General features: G+C 40.5%; 1 protein-coding gene across 4 annotated transcripts in view; it reads left to right on the top strand.

The window, feature by feature from the left end:
* UNC93A (unc-93 homolog A) overlaps positions 1 to 21,766 on the top strand; it is a 191,121-nt gene that overhangs the window by 128,814 nt on the left and 40,541 nt on the right. For 3 of the 4 annotated variants that reach the window (XR_011920418.1, XM_072409182.1, XM_072409184.1), the window contains exon 7: positions 9,826 to 9,957. Coding sequence is in view for 3 of the 4 variants with exons in the window: in XM_072409182.1 (XP_072265283.1) it covers positions 9,826 to 9,957 (132 nt within the window). In the remaining variant the exon portion in view is untranslated. Of the gene's footprint in view, positions 1 to 9,825; positions 9,958 to 16,403; positions 18,690 to 21,766 lie in introns of those variants that run through there. The other variant, XM_072409183.1, reaches the window with a different exon arrangement.

Genomic DNA, 21,766 nt, shown 5'->3' with positions numbered 1-21,766 from the left:
GAATTAAATATCTGTATTTTTTTTTACAGAAATACAGAAATGTTTCTTTTGATAGATTGCAAGAGTTAGCATAAATTATGATAACTCTTGCTATCAAAATAAACAGAAAAATGTATGTATTTCTGTAAAAAAATACAGATATTTCATTCTGATACCACTTGCTTTTTCTAAAAAAATCCATAAAAAATTCAGTATTTCTTTAAAAAAAAATACAGATATTTAATTCTATTTAAATCTATCAAAATAAACGGCAAAATTTCTAGTTTTCTATTAATAAAAATACAGATATTTCATTCAGGCTACAACTTGCTATCTATCAAAGACATAAAAATGTATGTATTTCTCTCCAAAAAATACAGATAATTAATTATGATTCATAATTAAATATCATTATTTTTTAGAAAGAAATACATTTTTTATGGCTATTTAGATAGATAGCAAGTGGGATTAGAATTCAATATCTGCATTCTTTTTTACAGAAAATTAATTCTGATAGCACTTTGTATCGATCCAAAAGACCATAAAAATTCTATATTTCTCTACAGAAAATACAGATCCTTAGTTCTGATCCCACTTTGCTATATAGCCCTAAAGCCATAAAAATTGATGTATTCTTCTACAAACAATACAGATATTTAATTCTGATTGCACTTGGTAGATGGTATCTATCCAAAAGGCCATAAAAAAATCATATATTTTTCTCCAAAAAATACAGATATTTTATTCTGATAGCACTTGGTATGTATCCTAAGACCCATAAAAATGTATGTATTTATGTGAAACAAATACATATATTTACCTGTGATAGTACTTGCTAGATATCCACAAATGATAAAAAATTAATGTATTTTTCCTGCGTATTCCACCAAGTTCGTTCCCTTTTATGTGGTTTCACTAGATAGTAGGTATGGAAAGTGTGATTTTCGTTAATCCATTAATGTCTCAATTAGCTAAAGCTTCTACACTCTCCATAGAGGTTATGGCCTCAACCTCCAATGCGGTCCACGCTCCGTATCAGGGCCCACCGCCTCCTACTGCCGGTTACTGTTGCCGCCTTCCCAGTACCCAACTCTAGATGCAAGGTACAAATGCAGTCCACACTTTATCTCAGAGCCCACCGCCTCCTCCTCCTCTTGCTGTAAATGATGCTGCCACCTACCCAGTACCTGACTGTAGATGCCAGACACTAATGCCGTCCACACTCCATCTCAGACCCCACCGCCTCCTCCTCCTCTTGCTGTAAATGATGCTGTGTCTCAGAGCCCACCGCCTCCTCCTCCTGCTGTAAATGATGCTGCCACCTTGCCCAGTACCTGACTTTAGATGCCAGACACTAATGCCGTCCACGCTCCGTCTCAGAGCCCACCGCCTCCTCCTCCTCCTGCTGTAAATGATGCAGCCACCTGCCCAGTACCCAACTGTAGATGCCAGACACTAATGCCGTCCACGCTTTGTCTCAGAGCCCTCCACCTTCTCCTCCTCCTGCTGTAAATGATGCTGCCGCCTGCCCAGTACCTGACTTTAAATGCAAGACACTAATGCCATCCACACTCCGTCTCAGAGCCCACCGCCTCCTCCTCCTGCTGTAAATGATGCTGCCTCCTGCCCAGTACCTGACTTTAGATGCCAGACACTAATGCCGTCCACACTCCGTCTCAGAGCCCACCGACTCCTCCTCCTGTTGTAAATGATGCTGCCGCCTGCCCAGTACCCTCCTCTTGCTGTAAATGATGCTGTCACCTGCCCCCAGTACCCGACTGTAGATGCCAGATACGAATACAGTCCACACTTTGTCTCAGAGCCCACTACCTCCTCCTCCAGCTCTAAATGATGCTGCCACCTGCCCAGTAGCTGACTTTAGAAGCCAGACACTAATGCCGTCCACACTCCGTTTTAGAGCCCACCGCCTCCTCCTCCTCTTGCTGTAAATGATACTACCACCTGCCGCCAGTACCCGACTGTAGATGCCAGATATGAATGCCGTCCACACTCCGTCTCAGAGCCCACCACCTCCTCCTTCTGCTATAAATGATGCTGCCCCCTGCCCAGTACCCAGCTGTAGATGCCAGTTAACAAGGCTGCTAATGCTGCATTTTAGAAAGTTACAGCTAGCAAATAGGAAAAGTCTGTGCCCTACAAAGCAATTTCTCCCCTAGCTACAGCTTGTACACTGTCCATATAGGTGATGACCCTAACTTCTAATGCCTTTCTTGTGTGGGACAGGGTGCCGGAAAAAAAACATCTTACCCACCCACGCGCATGCACAATCCCCCCGGATGCCAATTTTAGGTTTAGACCTGTTGCTCTTGGAACAAGCAGATGCAGGAACATTTAAAACTCAGGGAATATACATATCCTAAAGTACATCTATTGATTTTATTTGCACAAAATATAACAACAGGTTTGGCCAAGTCAAATTTGTAAAGGAATGAGTATCACATTAAAAAAATAAAGCTTTTTTTTTCCTTTTTATTCAAAAAGGAAAGATTGTTGATACAAGCACTGAGTGAAAATCAGAATGAAAATCAGCTAATCCAAAATGGCCCACTGACAAGGAGTCAAGGCAGGACTTGGGGACAAGTACTTGGGGGTTTTTATGTACAAGGATCTTGTTGCTGAATTAACAAGGGAAAAAGCAGGGGGCGGTAACGCCGAGAAATTTCGGCGGCCATGCCGGCTGGGAGCGAATCATTTGCTCCCAGGATGCACAACAAGGCTCAGCAGCCGAACAGGAGAGATCAGAGCACAGGCATAAATATACATGGAAAGAGGGAAGGGTTAGTCACTCCATCTTGTGTTCTGTATAGAGGATAGACTTGTAGTGACAGGTAGAGACTTGTAGTGTGACAGGGACAGTGTTAGGAGCCTCTTAGTTCATTGTTAGCTCCATAGTTCAGTGTTTTATAGGGCTTTTCCTTTTACATGAGCTACTAGCTCATTTTCTTCCCTTAGGTATCTTCTGCCAACTGACCTCTCCCCTCATCAGGCCCCCTCTTTTATCACTGCCCTTTGACCCACCCATGGGACCACCAACACACCCTCCCCCATTGACCAATCAATTTAAAACAAAACAAATTGACCCATTTTTATTCCCGCCTTCCCTCCTCACCCAGTCATGTGGCCCGTCGCCTATATATATATATATATATAAATAGCCTAGCAAATCTGCTGATCTCCGGCAGTTCACGACTCCACTGCTTACCCGGGATGCCTATCCAACGGATCAGCGCTGTATCCCTTGGTACGCCCAACTGCCTTCCATTCCGCCGAATATCAGCCCGCCGGGAACCCCAGTAAACATAGGAGTGTCCCAAGATCCACACCAGACACTTCGGTGAACCTAAAAGAGATAATTAAAGAAAATTCTCCACCATAATAACCACCAAACAACCTCCCCCCCTTCTGTCACTTGAACCTAAAAAACACCCACTCCATTGAATGTCTTGCAAACCTCCCCTGCATTACAACCAATGGGGGCGGACATAAAACTGGATGCGCCAGGATTCCCAGCGACCGATACGTTTAATGACCTCATCACTGAGCCCCCACCTGGCCGCCTCTGTTGCAGCCCCAATATGGAAAGAATGCGAGGAATACTTACCCACGTTCCTTCCAGTAGCCACAAAACAAACAAACCATCTATGTAAATAAAATAAGGTCCGGCCCCATTCGGGCGCACCCTCAAATACTCACCCACTGCCTGCACCGGGCATGCCACTGAACCATGAATCGCCCTAAACTCCAGCCGCACCCCTTTCCCCATCTGGCCCGTCTTCGACTTCCGTATCCAAACAAAAACCCCTCGACCTCCAAGCCCACATCATCCAGGAACAAACCCCCCTGTTGCATCCTGCTAGGACTAATCGGGCTAGGCCCGATCCATAAAGCTGCAAAAAATTTAATCACCAAAAGCGCCAGAAACAAAGCCACCTCAAAGCTATCAACACACTGTAAACCCACCTGTCGCAATAATTTTAAAAACAATTCAAAGGACACCAGCCTAGTACCTATACGCACCCTCCCCTTCCACAAACCACGCAAAGCCTGTCTGACCACAAAACTCTTCGTACCATCACGCCAACCCATCAATTTGATTAAAAAGGCTAGCGCCACCAATTTCCTGGCCATAGAAGCCCCAGAGATACCCCTTTGAAAATTATGAACCAAAAACAATAAGACTGCAGATTCTTCCCCTTTTGGATCCCCCTCCACCTTCCAAACATCCTGTGGACAAGGAAGACCCCAGTTCTCTGACAATGGTGCCGCTGCTTGAAACCTTTGTCACTGAAAACGAGAAAGAGAGTCTGCAATTACATTTTCCCGCCCAGGCACACGCACTGCCCGCACCCAAATGTTAAAATGCAAACACAACAAAACCATATGCCTCAGCAAACAAATCACAGAACGTGAAGATGCTGAATTATTGTTTATCACCTCCACCACCCCCATGTTATCACAGAAAAAACGAACCTTGCGATTCATCAATAAGGAACCCTACAATTCCAAACCCACAACAATAGGGAACAACTCTAGCATTACTAAATTTTTGCAAAACCCCGCTTCCTTCCACCCAGCAGGCCAGGGGCCTGCACTCCACTTACCCCTGAAAGTAGCTTTACTGTCCACCGACTCCGCCATCCACAGTTCCCCCATTGTACTGCCTCAAGAAATTATTCCAAATTTCCAAATCTTCCCGCAGCACTTTAGACAGCCTGATGAAATGCCTCAGCAATCTAACCCCAGCCGTGGCCACCACAAGCCTGCAACTTAATATCCTCCCCATCGGCATGATTCCACAAAAAAAATTCAGTTTCCCCAGGAGGGACTGTAGATCTCTTAAACAAATCTTTTTTAACTGCACCGCCCACACCACCACCATTTTCAGGTCTGCCAATTTATCATCAGGCAACCGCCATAAACCTTTTAACAAACCACCAGCATCCATTGACGAACAGCCTGAGGATCTGTCAGTGTAAAGTTCAGAGCAGGAGGCACACTTTGAGACCCTTGGAGATTGTGGTCAGCACTTGGTGGGTGAGGGTTCTGGGCATTTGCAGATGTTGGCTTACATGAAAATGAGGATGATGATGACCGTGATGTCACCTGGGAACCACCGCTGCGAGTATGGGCTAGCAGCAGTTCCGGAACAGACACAGAGAAAAAGCAGCAGCAGCAACAGACTAGGGATGAAAGGGGCCGCAAATCTGCCTCATGTGAGTCCTAAAGAAGAGACAGACGAGTGGGCACAAGCAGGGGAACAGTCAGAGACGATGTGACCGTGGGAGACGCAGAGGCAGGCAAAAAAAAAGATCAGCAGTGGTTGCACGCACCTTCCCAGTGTGGTCCTTTTTCACACTGAAAGACGACGATGAGTGCGTAGAAATTTGCATCCTGTGCCACAGGCAGATCTGCAGAGGACATGCCGGATCACATTTGGGTATAACATCCCTGTTTTCCCACATGCGCAAGAACCACAAACCAAAGTGGGAGCAGTACTTGCGTTCTCTTGAAGGAGGTGAAACCACGTCATTGTCTCTTCTTCCACCTCCAATGACTCCTTCTCCACCTCCAACTGTCATTGCTAGTACGTCTCAGGAGGTTGGTGCCAGCCAGACTTCCATCTGCGAGGAAGTATCAGCTTTTGCCTGCATGTTTTGTGGTGTCAGACGAAGTTTGTCACCGCAAGATGGGTACTCCAGTGACCCCTTCAGCTCCCCTAGCTCCCAGTCCCTTCAGCCCACTCTACCATGGGCTTCTGAGTTCTGCGCAAGGCATCAGGCTATGGGCCCAACGAACAAAAGAGTCATTGAACTCAATTCATGTCTAGCCAAACTTTTGGCCTTGCAGCTAATGCTGTACAGCATTGTGGATTCGGCTTCCTTCCGTGACCTCATGGCCTTTGCCAAGCGGCGGTGAAATATACCAAGCAGGCATTACAGCTGTACCGAGTTTACATGCACATGTAATGGAAAACCTCTCCAGGGCATTGGCATTCTCGGTGTCTAGCCAAATCCACGTCACCATGGACAGCTGGACGACCACCCGGACGACAAGTGGGACACTACCTGTCCTTCACTGTTCACTGGGTGGCCTTGCATAGCTCAGTGGGCGGAAGTCTGCAAGAGGCATTACAGCATCTTGTACCGCCGCATAATTCCAGCTAGCAATGTGGTCTCCTGCTGTTTTGACAGCAGAGACTGCTGCTAGTGGGTTGAGTTCACACGTAGCGCCACCCTTTCTCAATGTTCTAATGTTTATGCTGCCTGCTGTACGCTGTCCATCATGCAAAAATCCTATTTGCCTGCTGTCACTTTAACTTTTCTGCCATTTTCTGGAAAACCACAAGGTCTTTTGGAACTTTTGTATTTTTGCCACTGTTCTCCTACACATACCTAGCAAATTTGATGGCTCTAACTTGTATAGGGGCTTTGCATTTAATGTTTAAAGTCGGCCCATTGTCTTTAATGGAGTTCACAAAATCGCCGAAATTTCGTGGACTCCTTGGAAGTTCGAGGAAATTTTTGCGAGACTGTCACAGGCCTTCTCGCTTATCCCTAATGGGGAATTCCTTAACAATGTGAGCATATTTGAAAATGATTTTCAAGGGTATTTACCAGTGTTGGTCTAATATCTCACTATTCGATTTGACAGCTATTCGATCGAATAGTGAGATTTTGTTCGGGTGATCGAATGCTGAATTCGAACACCATTGAAGTCAATGGTGGGAGAATTTGGGATATTTTTTAGGACTATTAAGCATTCTGATTGCTCTTGCTGCCCTTTACTAGTTGAATGTGTTCTTGCATAGAGTTTCTCTATCCAAGAACACAGGGCACTAGATGTGATGAATGGGGAAACCTCTAGTCCCCCGAGGACCGCCTGTAGTCACAGGTGTGACCCCAAAGTTCCCACGTTTATGTAACCGTGGGAACTAAACTGCAGATGAACTCCGCAGTTCCACTACGACCCCCTGGGCACTACAGGTTAATTAACCTGAATGAATGAATGCTTCAATCATTGGGATGATGCCCAGCCGGCGAGTATCTCTTACTCTGTAACACGCACAGTAATATGATACATTTGTTACATTTTTCTTGCATTGGATAAAAGAAAAATGTAACAAATGTTTCATAATATTACTATGCTAGAAAGTGTGTTACAGAGTAAAAGATATCATGTCATTGTAGGACAACAAAAAAAAAATTAGTTAAATACACACAAACACTCAATAAATTATTTAACATTAATTTTTATTTTTTTAACACATTTTTCCCCTTTTTTATCTAAATTTTTACTGTCGCATCTTGTTTTTTTTTGGGTTGGGTCTACCCGAATTTGAACAGCCATTTTCGAGTCGAATATAAGGACAACCCCAATTCGAACACCAACACTAGAATTGACATTCAGAAACACATTCACTGTCAGAAAATTAATGCATTACCATTTTTGTTTTAAAAACTGAATGTCAAAATCACTCTTCCTTTTCCCACAATAATAGTCTGAGGTGGCTTCCACAATGTAAACAGGATAATTCCTAATAAGTATATTATATCAGAAGTCAAAATAGGATAGTTGAGGGACATTTAAAAGATGTGAGCTCTAAACTGGGCATGGGAAGATTATGTTGTTAGAAAATTCTATAGTTGAAAATAGGCTCACCAAAGAAAGGCTCCCATTCTATTACAGCAATATAAGTTTGCCTATCATAAATAACAACTTTATCAAAAAAGTCAAAAGCCATCAAAGAGTCAATAATCACACCAACTCCTTAAAAAGGTGAGGGACTGAGCAAAGGGTAGACAGGATTGTGCAAAGTGTGTCAAACTTCCTAAACATCTGGGATACCAGGGCATTCATTCTGTCACATTTGTACAAAGCTGAAGCATGTATACTAAGGTCAACAAATTAACTTAGTAAAATAAAAGAGGAATAAAAGTTTTACAGATCCCCGCAGGGCTAGGGGATGTATACTCTCAATAACTCCACTTACCTTGCACCCCAGCTCCCCAGCAATCGCCAGGCTTCCATTTTGTGTTTAATTTCTGGTCTGCACCATGTCCTGAAATTTATCCCTTTGCTTCAGAGTACCAGAACCTTCAGCAGACTTGATCCATCCTCTGGTAGAAGTGGAAAGACAATCAGAGGTGCCTCAGCCTTAGTACTTACTCTCTCTGGTACCTGTTACATGGTCTCTGCCAAGTCAGATGATTCTCCCCAACTTTAGGAAGTGACAGGCAAAAGGATATTGCCTGAACAATGAGATTATATACATTATCTGACTTCCATAATCTTTTGTTTGCTCTCTGGCTTCTGACTTTGGATTATCCTAATTTGCTGACTTTTCCTCTTGAATTAGTACTGTTTCTGATCTTTCTGGTTACCAATCCTAGCTTCATTTATACCTTTCTTGATTGCTACCTGCTCTGACTAGCTACACTTTTTCATCACTTTCCTGTACTTTGCTTTGGGTTCAACTCAATCAGCTGTCACCAGCTACAGCATGTACAAGGGCCCAATTTCTGGCGAAGCAAATAAGGCTTTGGGTAGCCAAAATGTTCCCAGACAAGGTTAGTCAGTACTTATGAGTAAGTAAGTTTTGGCACGGTGTCTCTGGAACAAAAAGAAAGCATACCACTGGTGTAAGTCCACATTGTAACAAAATGTACCTCTTCCCTGAACCACCAGTAGTAGTACAGGATCATCCGATACATCCTTTCATCCTTCCAGTAGGTTGAAATTCAAATACCCCATCCACATCTAGTAAATTAGGCTGGGCAGATTATCAGGAAAATTAGTGAAAAGATGATCAGTAAGACAATCCAGAGAGACTGAAAGCAAAAATCCATCTCTAAAGGATAATGTATTACCAATGTAAATAATCCCATGAGGGGGCATAGGGCCCTACACTGTAACAATGACAGTGACCTTAGTGTCAATAAAAGAAGATGTGATCCTAGTACAGGCTTATTTGCAGATTTCATCCCTAATTTGTTAGCTAACAGCACACAACACCTATAGAGATTAGTTTTTCAACCTGGAGGCTTATGTACCCTTTTGAATTCTATTAGTGATTTGGAGGGGGAGGGGTGATAAAGTAGGCCATTGAACATCATATACAATGGGCCTTATTTATTTAGGCTCTCCAAGGCTGGAGAAGATACACTTTCATCAGTGAAGCTGGGTGATCCAGCAAACCTGCTCATATGGATACTTAATGATGTAGTTAATCTACCATTCATTTTTGTGTAGACATGCTCGTATATATAATTCTTTAACTGTCTAAACTTTGTTGTGTACAGCAATATTCTGAATAATCTGGGCACACATTCACTTTAGAAAAGAGCAAATATTGAATAAAAATTGTTCAACTCAACACCACCACTGAACCACTGAACACAAGAGACAATTTGACATACTATGTAACTTTGGTTGTTGTACCTATCATACTAGCAAACTTTATGTCTCAGCTGGTAAACCTTGATGTTTTTTTACTCTCTAAAACTCATGTAAGGGCACAAGAGATTTTACATTACTCTGTTGCAAGAGATCTCTTGTTGGCAGTAATGATATATGACTTTCATTGGTAAGTAGTTAAATATATTAGTAGAGACTAAATTCCCCCTTGACACGTCATATATAAGGTTAAAGCATAAACTTCAAATGTGTTTTTATCAATTTACCTGTATTTCCACTATAATGTACTTCATACAGAAAATCCTGCATTTTCTCCTGTAATAAAAACTCTCTCTGTATAATATTTAAAAAAATGATTCCTGTAAAAATGCAGTTTTTATTCATGCATATTCATTTTTGTTTTCCTTATAGCTGCACTGACCAATTTTGCTGCAATAATAGCTTTACTCTTCTGGATACCTAATCCAAATGAGCTTTTTGTGTTTTTTTTATTTCCTGCAATTTGGGGAATGGCCGATGCCATATGGCAGACACAAACCAACTGTAAGTAAAAGGCAATGTAGTTTTTTTTTATTTTATTTCTAATCAAGTCAGCTTGAATTACAAGATTATTTATCAACAATTCTGATGTATGAAAAAATAACTTCTAACTCATCACTTACATTCTATAAATAAAGATAATATAAACTTGAACTGTATCTTAATAGGGCCCTATAACCTAGTTATTTGAATAGCTGGGTATGTGAGTCAAATAGAAATCTCCCTCCATAGTTCTACTTAGGTACCATAACGTGTATATTTTTGAATATGCGCAATAATGAAAGTGAGATTTTGCCCATTGAAAAGGGTATGATGTATTCCAATTGGGTTTATGTTTAGAATATAGGTGTAAGGGGTATAGTATAAAATTGAACATGAATACATAAGAATGGGGAAATAGATCATCCCAGGCTATTTCCCCCACCATCAACTCCAGGAGGATAAACCCAGAGAGAACAAAGTTTATTTTAACCCTGTAAGCCAAAGATAGAATACATAGAAACATAAGCGAACTAACATTCCCCAATAACTTTGGGATGACTGGTCGCGGTTTAACAGAGAGCGTTAATTTTCCTGGCCTTATGCGATGTACTCTGTCTATTGTATGTGCAGGGATAAGTTCCATCTTTAATGCTTACATCAAATTTCACTACAAGAAAGTGTTACAGGTCGCGTTGCTTATAGGTTTCGGGAATCCCCAAGAAATGCAGATTAGAGCTTTGATTTTCTCCAACAGGGAGGACAGTTTTTTTTTGTGTTGTAATAGCAAACTAATGTGCTAGCAGTTCTGTGCTCTAGATCACTCACTCATTGCTCCAATTCTTCTATGCATGAAGTGTTATTGGACACTTGTTGCAGCGCTGAATCAATAGAGGATTGCAGGAAGGCAAATTTTATTATCATTGGAAACAGGTTGGAAACCTGTTACGTCGTAGAGCTGGGTGACCGTTGTGGTACTATTAGAGATGTCAGTGTTCCCAGTAAGGAGGTCTGTGATAACAGAGGTTCCATGCTGCTTGGCAGTGAATCTTGTCGAGTATAAAATTCCTTTCAGGAATCCCACAATGAAAAAGCAGGTAAGGTGAGTTAGGGTTGTCTACAACGTTCAGCTGGGTGAAAATAGTAGATAGTCCCTGTTAGGTAATCCTTCCCTCTGCAGCAGCTTGTAGCTGGGAGTGCTTTGCTGTGCCTGATTCAAAGCTGCCACAGTTCTCTTGCCGCAAGGTCAAGATGGCTGCCAGCCCACTCTCACTGGCCTCTATTAGCACTGAGGGGAGCGTGATCACGCTCCGGTTTTGACCTCCACCACCCACCATGTGGGTGAAAAACATCCCTGCACTCTAGGATGCGGCCAATATTTCAAGCTCAGCCAAAGAAGTCAGAGGAAATGTGTTTTTAATGAACATGTAATTTAACTCATGCATTCCTATTGTTTCCTTGCAAATGTCCAGCCCAGTGTACAATGTAACTTATGCAACTTACAAAGTGGTAGGGTTAGGAGTATTAAGTAGGCAGTGGACAGAAGTATGTAATACCTAAAACCGTGCCATAATAAATAGATACGACCCTGTTCAGAAGAGTTTACAATCTAAGAGGAGGGGGAAGTAGCACACACTAGCAGGGGGAATATGGATTGGTGGGTGAGAGTTTATGAGACAGAAGAAGAAGGGTAGCCAAGTTTGAAAAGATGGGTTTTAGGAGCTCTTTTAAATGTGGACCATTTCAGAGAATTGGGGCAGCTCTAGAAAAGAAAAGGAGCCGTGCATGTGACAAATATTTTTTTATCAGGGCAGAAAGTTAGGAAGGACAAAAGCTGTGGAGGGATTTGAAGGCAAAGCACAGAAGTTTGAATTTGAAAATGGAAATGGAAGCAGAAAAGGAGTGTTGAGAAGGATGAATAAGTCTGCAGCATTCATAATAGATTATAGAGGAGAGAGTTGGGTTAATGGCATACCAGATAGGAGGATGTTATAGTAGTCTGACAAGAGATAGGAGCATGTACAATGAGTTTGTTGGTCTCTGGGGACCAGTAGGGGCAGATTTTGAAGATGTTGTGCAGGTAAAAGTGACAGGACCTGGAAATGTTCTAAATATGGGGGGTATAGGAAAGGGCAGAATCAAAGGTGACATGAAGACAATGAGCCTGAGGGGAGGGTCGAATAATAGTGGTATTAACAGGGGGTGATAAGTTCTGTCCTTTCCAGGTTGAGTTTCAGAAACCTGTTGGCCATCCATTGTGAGGTGGCTAACAGCATGAAACCTTATCCAGGACTAAAGGAAAACAAGTCAGGAGTGGACAAATAGATTTGAGTGTCATCAGCATACAGATGGTATTGTAAACCAAAAAAGGATATAACTTTGCCAAGTGAGGAGGTCCAAAAGAGAACTGGTCCATGGAGTGACCCTAAGGGAGCACAAAAAAAGAGAAGGGGGGGAGGAGTTACCATTGAAAGAAAATTGAAAGGAAGTCAGACCGATAGGAAGCAAACCAAGAAAAGGCTGTGTCACAGATACCAATGAGGTTCATGATTTGGAATAGAAGGGGGTGTTCAACAGAATCAAAAGCAGTGGAAAGATCTAGGAGAAGGAAGAGGAAAAAGTTGCCCTGCGACAACTGATGAGGTCATTGACCACCTTAGTAAGGGCTGTTTTGATGGAATGGGCAGCTGGAAAACAAGACTTGAGTGGATTAAGTAGAGAGTTGGCATTCAGAATGTCAGTGAGTTTTTTTATAGACAAGACACCCAAGAAGTTTGGATGCATATGGAAGAAGTGAGATAGGATGGTAGCTAGAAAATAGGTAGGGGTCTAATTAGGGTTTCTTCAGCATAGGTAAAAATTTGTCATGTTTGGAGGCTGAGAGAAAGATACCAGCAGGAAGGGAAATGTTGAATAGTTTAGTTATTGCAGGGGCCAGGGTGGGGGCATGGGTTGTAAATGGTTGTAAATGGAGATGATAGAAGAGGAGGATTCATCCAATGTAACCAATGTAACCTAAAGGAGGTTAGTGATGATTTACAGGTGATTGGGGTAGGTATGGTTGAGTAGCAAAGTGAGCAGAGACATCATTTCTGATTTAGACAATTAGCACAATTAGCTAGCAATGTCTTAGGTAGGAAAGGTATTTGTAGGGGGGAGCAGGTGTGGGGTTTAAGAGGAAGTCAATTGTTGAGAAGAGGCTAGGTTGGTTGGAAGCTTGAGAGGAAATGACAGTGGCCGGACTTTGTAGCCCATGAGTCAGTGTTGAGGCTGGATTTTCTTCACTTGCACAAGTATTTTTTTTTTTTTTTGGACATCTGGTGTGACAAAAAATACAGCGAGGTTACCCCGCTAGCATTCTAATTCTGTCAGTTTTTTGATGCAAAAAGTGATCCTTTTTTTTTTTGCATAGAGATTTTTGTTTATATTCTGGGCCTATAATTCTTAGGATTACCTCCTGAATATAATAATTATATTTATTTAATATATTATAATCATAAATTATATTATAATACATAATTTTAAATCATAATTTTAAAAAATAAAACATATGAAACAAAATATGAAACAATAGACTACAACAATGTAATTTATCAAAAAAAAATTATTTTATCAAAAATTTCTCACTGAAATTTTCCAAACAAGGGTGCAGTATTATTGATAAATAATCATTTAAATTAAATGCAGATTTTAGAAAAAAGAAAAATATTTACATTTTTAGTAGACATCCCGGGTATGGTAGATTTTGAAGCAGAGTGCTGCATAAAGTCCAACATCACAGTCAGGATAGTAGAACCTGGTTTCTTTGCGTTTCTTCTTCCCTCTATCATTGGTCTTTGAGCAGCAAACCACGCACATCCTTGTAGGTGCTGCCTTTTTTTGAGTTGGTGGGATGTATTCAATGAAGTGACGACCGGTCAGGCGTTCTGGGTTGACAACGATGGAAGCACGACGTCCAGGTCTATTCATAGCCACTGATGGCGTTTGGTGGTTTATGACAATGGATTCGGAAACTTGCAAAATGAAGTCTGAATGATTCACAGGCCTCTGACAATTATTTTTGTACATAATGTAGGCATTCCATAGGCACTGCTCAACAAGATGCCTGAAAATCTTTTTGCAGTACTTCCTTTGCTGATTCCTCATCGCTCCGTCAGCAGCTTTGTCGACACCTCCCATGGTGTTGTTGTAGTTAATCTCCACCTGTGGCTTCATTACTTCTTTCCCTCGTTTTGTGTGTACCAGAACAGTGGAGGCATCATGGACAGTACTGATCAGGCATATATCTTTCTTCTCATGCCATCTCAGGGCCATCATCTTGCCTTTCTGCCAGGCAACAATTTCTCCTGTTTTCAGCTTCCCTTTTACAAACAGTGATGGCTGGTTGTGCCAGTTAGCCCTAACTGTTCCATAGGCATCTGTTCTATGTTGCAGAATTAACTAAATTTAAATTAAAGAAATTGTCAGTTGTGACACAATAGCCCTGATCTAGCAATGGCTCAATGAGGGATAGCACTGAACATGTTGCCAATCCATAATGGATGTATCTGGGGTTGAACTGTGTCCCTTTTCCAGTGTACAAAACTGTATTCCAAATGTAGCCAGATGAGGATTCGCACAGCATTCACGTTTTCATGCCAAATCGTCCCCTCTTTCATGCAAAGTACTGCTCCCAGCTGAGCCTCCCCTTGTAAGCCATTAGACTTTCATCAATGCTGACATTTCTTTCTGGCACGTAGGTTTGCTGGAAATTTTGTCATCTGGATCATCTGAGACACTTCCCAAATCTTCTTCAGTTTTGGTGCAGGATGGGTAGTTTCATCAAATTCTTCATTGTTTGTGAAGTGCAGATAATTCATTATGAGGGAAAAGTGGTATTCTGGCATGACTGTGACAAAAAATTGAGTGGCAATCATTTAGTCTTGGACCAGTACCACTTCTGCACAGGTTTGCCCACAACTCCCTGCAGATTCACCAAGCCCAAAAACAGCCAAATGTCATCCTTGGTCACAGGTTCCCATTTTCATAAAACAAAATAAAAAGGGTATTTTATGAAATGTTCTTTTATAGTGTGGTGAAGGTTGCAAGTAATATGTTAGTAAACACAGAGCAGCATAGATGTTTGCATTAAAAAAAAATAAGCAAAAAATTTCAAAAATTTCAAAAAGTTTAGCAAACACAGAGCAGAATACATGTTTGCATAAAATAAAATTAGCAAAACATGTAAAAACTTTTTAAAAAGTTAGCAAACACAGAGCAGCACACGTGTTGGCATAATTTTTTTTTTCAAAAAGTTAGCAAACACAGAGCTGCACACATGTTTGCATAAAAAAATAGCAAAAAATTTCAAAAAGTTAGCAAACACAGAGCGGCTTACCTGTTTGTCTCCGCAACAATTTTTTCGATAACTTCATCGATCAAAAACAACTTCAGGATCACCTTCATCATTTGAAACCAATAAAGAATATAACAAACGATGTAAAAAGGAGATAAAATGTGCAAAACCTCAAAATGAAAGACAGATTGCAAAGGAAAGTAGGGCAAACTCCAAACATTTTTTCAAATATATTAAAAGCAAAAAGATCAGATCAAATCAGATCTGAGCATGTAGGCCCCTTAAAGGATGTCGCTGGGTTGGTAACTGGGGATAAAACAGGGCAGATTTACTAAACATTTTTTTTAGCTCTGTGTACACGAAGGAAAATGGCAGAGCTTAATCCAAATTCATAATAGCAATGTCACTGCCCTAAATGAGTCACAATGGCTCAGAATTGATATGATTAAGAAACAGCTGGGAAAAATGAAGGTTGACAAAGCACCAGGACCTGATGGATTACATCCACAGGTCATCAAAGAGCTAAGCTCAGTTATTTCAAAGCCATTATTTCTAGTTTTTAGAGACTCTTTAGTCACTGGCAAGGTACCGATGGATTGGCGTAAGGCCAATGTGGTTCCTATCTTCAAAAAAGGAGCAAAGTCATTACTAGGTAACTACAGACCCATTAGTTTAACATCCATAGTTGAAAAGGTCTTAGAGAGTTTGATAAAGAACCACATTGAGAAGTCTCTGCTAGAAAATAATATTATAAGTGATAGTCAGCATGGCTTCAAGAAAGATAGAAGTTGTCAAGCAAGTTTACTCTCTTTTTATGAGGAAGTAAGTAAACAGGTAGACAGTGGAATAGCAGTTGATATAGTGTACTTGGACTTTGCTAAAGCATTTGACACTGTACCCCGCAGACTGTTAATATGCAAGTTAGGATCGATAGGTTTAGAAAAGTCAAACTGTAAATGGATAGAGAACTGGCTCAAAGATCGCATCCAGAGAGTTGTAATTATTGATACATACTCTGAATGGTCTAAGGTTTTTAGTGGTGTACCCCAGGGTTCAGTGTTGGAACCTTTACTGTTTAACATCTTTATAAATGATATAGAGTTTGGGATTAAAAGTACCTTTTCTGTGTTTGCAGATGACACCAAACGTAATGTAATGGAAATAAGTCCATACAGGATGTCTATAATCTACAAGCAGACCTGGATGTACTGTTTGATTGGGCAGCCAAGTGACGAATGGCATTTATTATGGATAAATGTAAAGTTATGCATTTGGGGGCTAACAACATGCATGCTTTATACTGTCTAGGGGGAATACATTTGGGGGAGTCAGAAATGGAAAAGGATCTGGGGGTTCTAGTAGATCATGGACTTAATAACAGCATCCAATGCCAAGCTGCAATATCTAAAGCTAGTAAAGTACTTTCTTATATTAAAAGAAAAATAGACTGCAGAGATGGAGACATAATCCTGCCCCTGTACAAAGCATTGGTCAGACCACATCTGGAATATGTAGTCCAGTTTTGGGCACCAGTTTACAAAAAGGACATTGTGAAATTGGAGAGAGTGCAGAGAAGGGCAACTAAACTAATAAAAGGAGGAACACAGCTATGAGGAAAGGTTAGCTGAACTGAACCTATTCTCCCTTGAGAAGAGACATTTAAGGGGGGATATGATCACCCTATAAAAATGTATAAATGGTCCATATAGCGAACTCTCTTCCAAACCATTCACTTTCAGATCATTACAAAGAAGAAGAGAGCACTTTTTGCGTTTGGAGGAAAAGAAGTTTAAGCTCCGGATAAGGAAGGGATTCTTCACTGTAAGGTCTGTGAAAATGTGGATAAAGCTGCGTACACACTTGCAATTTTTATCGTTGGAAATGAACGACGAACGAACGACGAACAACCGATTGGCCAAAAATCGTTCGTAAAAAAAGTAACCAACGACGCCGACGAACGAGGATAGTTGTTGGAAATGAACGACCGGACCGGCGGATTGGATCGGACGACGATCGTTGACCATCTATCGTGTGTACGGTCGTTCAGTGATCGTCCATGGTCTGAGCATGCGTGGGGAACGAACGTTCGCTCACTTCCTGTGGTGCACGTCACTTCCTGTATCGTTCAAACGATCGCATCTATCGTGTGTACAATATCTTTGAACGATCGTGTCGTTATCTGTATGTACAGGATCGGTGCCATACGATCGTTCGTAGATATCGTGCAGGATCGTTCGTCGTTCGTTTACCAACGATAAAAATTGGAAGTGTGTACGTAGCTTTAGGCTCCCTCAGGAAGTAGTTTCAGCAACTACTATAAATTGCTTTAAGAAAACGCTGTATGCTTTTCTAGCAGCACAGAATATAACTGGGTAATAAGGATTTAAAGTAAAGATAACAGAGATTGTTGATCCAGGGAACAATAGGCAAATTGTACCAGGTTTTTTTTGCCTTCCTCTGAACCAACTATGTCTTATAGGGTTTTATATCTGGGATACGTTTTTTTCCCCTAGTGGTTTAACTTGATAGACCTTTGTCTTTTTTGAACCTAACCTACTATGTAACTATGTAACTATCATCAAGGATACTCCAAATGTTTTTGAAATCACATGGGACCCTTGTATTTCATGCCATTACTCTCTGTGCTGTAGACACTCTCATATTTAGTAGTGAGACCCCTTGCTTATTCCCTTTCCCTTACCCATTACTTTCTCCCATCTTATCTGAGGACCCCTACCCTAGTCAGTCCTTGTTTTTAGCCTTTGGCTGCTTTGTTACATTGTTTCATTGTCCCAATGATATTTTGGTATTTTTAATGGTATTGCTTGTGCTGTATTATCCCTTTACCCTCTTTATAAAAATTTAAATAAATGTATTAAAATAAAAAAAAAAGGGAAACCAAAGTTAAACATACTCCACAAAGACTAAGAGTCACTGCAACGTTGCAGCAGGTCATATAGAAACTCCCATGGACAGAGAGATGTCCAGTGAGTCTTGAAAACAGCATCACAGTAGAATGTAGTAAAGGCAACAACTGGTAACTGTTTAGGTAGAAACTGGGGACCAGATGAGGTGCTGAAGAAGGACAGGCAGTGATAAGTGGCCACTCAAGGTGTGGTATTGAAGGGAGCTCAAATTTACCAAAATGAGGTAAGTCTCCCAATGACAAAAAAATTGAGGATTTTCCATTGGCAAGTTTTAATATTATTTGTGCTGAGAGCTTCCAAAATCAATTTTGAAACCTTGGGGGTTTGCCTAAAGAAATCTCCCAATCTTGGTATTTAATGTTCTTAATATGATAAATAAGTTGATACATGTGAAATGTGTTTATTTAATAAAGGTAAATGCAACTCCACCTTGTTTTTTTAAAGCTGGTCATTTGTGGACTGATAGGATAATCTGGAGGGCCAGTAATGCTGTAGTGGAAGTTAACTAACACCTTTCTTCAAAGAGAGTCTGGAGGATGAACTGCAGGGTGGACAAAAGTACTAATAGGTCACTTGGGGTGATAAGCCTTGCTCGTTACTGGTTCATAAATTTAATACCACATCTTCATTCCGTTCTGAAAATGAGGTTACAAAATGGAAAAATAACCCAAGACCCTGCATCCATTCTTCAGGATTTTTAGATTTTCTATGGTAAACTCTAAAATTTTGGGGCGAATTGGGGAGTATACTCCAAACCGCTGCAGTTGTCTATTGAGGACTTCCTTTCCTCCAGTAACCTCCCATCTTTCAGAGCATCCCATAGAAAATTTCTAGATAGGCCATTTCTAGAAACAGCCAAAGGGATCATCAGTGGATCCTAAATTGTAGGAATCATCTGGTCTGGACAGCTTTTCAAACCTATACGAAATTTGCCACATACTTAATTCCATATTTGGTTTATTTTTTTAGTTACCTCAGAGAGGGTAATATTCTGCCCTCAGAAGTTAACTCAGCTTTTAATAGTGTCATACCCAAACTAGGTTAAGATCACACTGATGTATGTAATTGTTGCCCCATTTCATCGAATAATTGTGACACGAAAATTATGGCTAAAATATTGGCACACCGATTGAACTCATTCGTGGATTTGTGACATTTATTGGTGACAACATTCATCTGCACCAGGTTGGTTTCTTGAGATATCGACAGGCCCAAGATAAAATCGAAAGTTTGATTGACCTGATCTCAACTGTTTATTCTATTTGGAAAACATAGAAAAGACAGGACCACCACACTATTGCCCATAATTTCCAAAAAGCATTTTAAAGTTTGTCTTGGAACAATTACAATTCTACATTTTATGAGGTTCGGTCCTTGCTTTGAGAATTTTTTATTCCCTTTAAATAGTTTAAATTACACTTAGGCGTTACAAATCCTAATGTATTAAGGTCTGCAGAGGTACGCACCAGGGCTGCCCCATCCCCATAACTATTTGCACTGTTTATTGAACCATTAGCTAATTTGACTAGGGCTGATCCCAAAAAAAAATGGAATATTGGCCAATGGAACATATATGTGCACTACTAGTAGATGACACGTGTATGTCTCTCCTTCCTATTACCATGCCTATACCTACCTAATACCATGCCTAACCAACTCCAACTATTCTGTTCTCTTACCTCATTTTCAGGATTATACATCAACCTGAATAAGCTTTTATAATTACTCAGAAAGGGCTGCACAGACTTTGACAGTGGTAATGATGATCGATTTTTAACCATCCAGACACTGACTGGTTTAACGGCACTGCAGATACAGCAAAATAGCAGAGATGAATTCATTTACTGCAACACAATTTTATGGTACAATTTATAGAAGCCCGAATTGATAAAATGCTTTGCTAGGCTTGGAATTTGAATAAAGCACAGCCTATTGCAAATGTTAATATTAATGAAAATCTGGGTAGCAGTGACCATAACATGATTGCATTTAACTTAAATTGTAAAAGATGAGCAAAAAAAAACAACATTAAATTATAAGAAAGAAAGTTTAAATTCTAAGGGCTGCTCTCCATCAGTTAAACTATGAGGGAATATTGTCCTCTAATGGCTCAGAACAGAAATAGGAATGTTTTAGGTCAAGTGAACACAAACACATCAAATATATTTCCATGTGCAAAAAGGTTAGGAGGCAAAAAAAATACAAATGTTGCTCACATAAAAAAGTTATACGGCATTAAAAATAAAAATGCAGGATCACCTTCATCATTTGAATAGAATAGAAAAAAGGATGTAAAAAAATCAAGTGTGCAGAAATGTAAAATGAAAGACAGGTTGCAAAAGAAAGGAAGACAACCTCAAGCCAAAAGATTAGATCTGAGCATGTAGGTCCCTTTCAAAATAAATTTAAAAGGTTGATAACTAGGGACAAAGTGAGGGCAAATGTATTAAATACCTTTTTTTACCTTGGATTTAGGGGGTGGGCTATGGGTAGGGATAAGGAGGTTCCTAGGTTGCAAACAGACAATGGTGAGAACAGCACACAAAAAGTATATGGCAAACCCAACTGCTAAAAGCATGTCTTAAAATATCTGTGCACCAATCCTAAAAGCTGGCAAGCAAACCAGGTAAGTTGGAAGCTTTAAAGCATGACAAGTATTATGACTTATTTTGCTGAATCCTTGCTTTGTTTTTCACATGATAGTGGTGTTAGCTGTAAGGATAGAAAAAGGCCTGGAATATATACACAATTTTTTATCTTACCAATTGCTGCACAATCAAACAATGAGAACAATTTAGTGGTCAAGGATCAGAGATCTGATTGAGAGGAGTATAATTCCAGGAAAAAAGATATTGTAAACTGCTAGGTAGCAAGTTGCACAAATATTTTAGAGATTTTTCTTCCCATTAAAAGTGAAAATTGTACTTGTAAGGATTGAAGTTGTGGTAAGGAAAAGCTAGATTCAGAGCAGTGCAAACTTTTGTGTCACTGCATCAAAAAGGTCCCATCTTACGTTGGTTTGCATACCAACAGTAAAGCCTGAGATACTTTGAGTAAATAGTTCAAGAGACAGAATAAATAGGATAGGTCACAGGGGTTAGCCTTCCAAAGTACCATACCTTATACTTAGAGGGTTGGACAGGGTGCTAATAATTTGGATTTTGGCTGTTGGACAGTAGTACAGAGATTGAATCCAGGACATCATTGAAAATCCAAGGAAGTACAGGGCCTAAAAATGTATAGTCCCATCTCTGTCAAACATTTTATTAGGATCTGTGAGGAGAATACCTGGTTTACCCTGTGTAAACCCAACACACAATGAGCTAACTATTTGGCAAGAAGTTTTTTATGTCTACATTAACAAGGAAAATAGGACTGTAATTAGAGCAAAAATGGACATCCCTCCCTGGTTTTGGTATAATAGATGTGTACTTCTGTAAAAGTAGAAGTGGGAACACTACCTGTGGAAAAACTATTGAGGGCCAATAGTTTGGCTATTGAGAGGAGTTTAATAGTATTGTGATGGGAAGCCATCTGGGCTTTTGCCCAGTTTCATCAGTGATATAGCAAG

The sequence above is a fragment of the Pyxicephalus adspersus genome, chromosome 4 (genome assembly GCF_032062135.1).
Source record: "Pyxicephalus adspersus chromosome 4, UCB_Pads_2.0, whole genome shotgun sequence".
Taxonomy (NCBI): Eukaryota; Metazoa; Chordata; class Amphibia; order Anura; family Pyxicephalidae; genus Pyxicephalus; species Pyxicephalus adspersus.
Note: the sequence above shows the minus strand (reverse complement) of the source record. Positions and strands in the feature narration are given on the sequence as shown.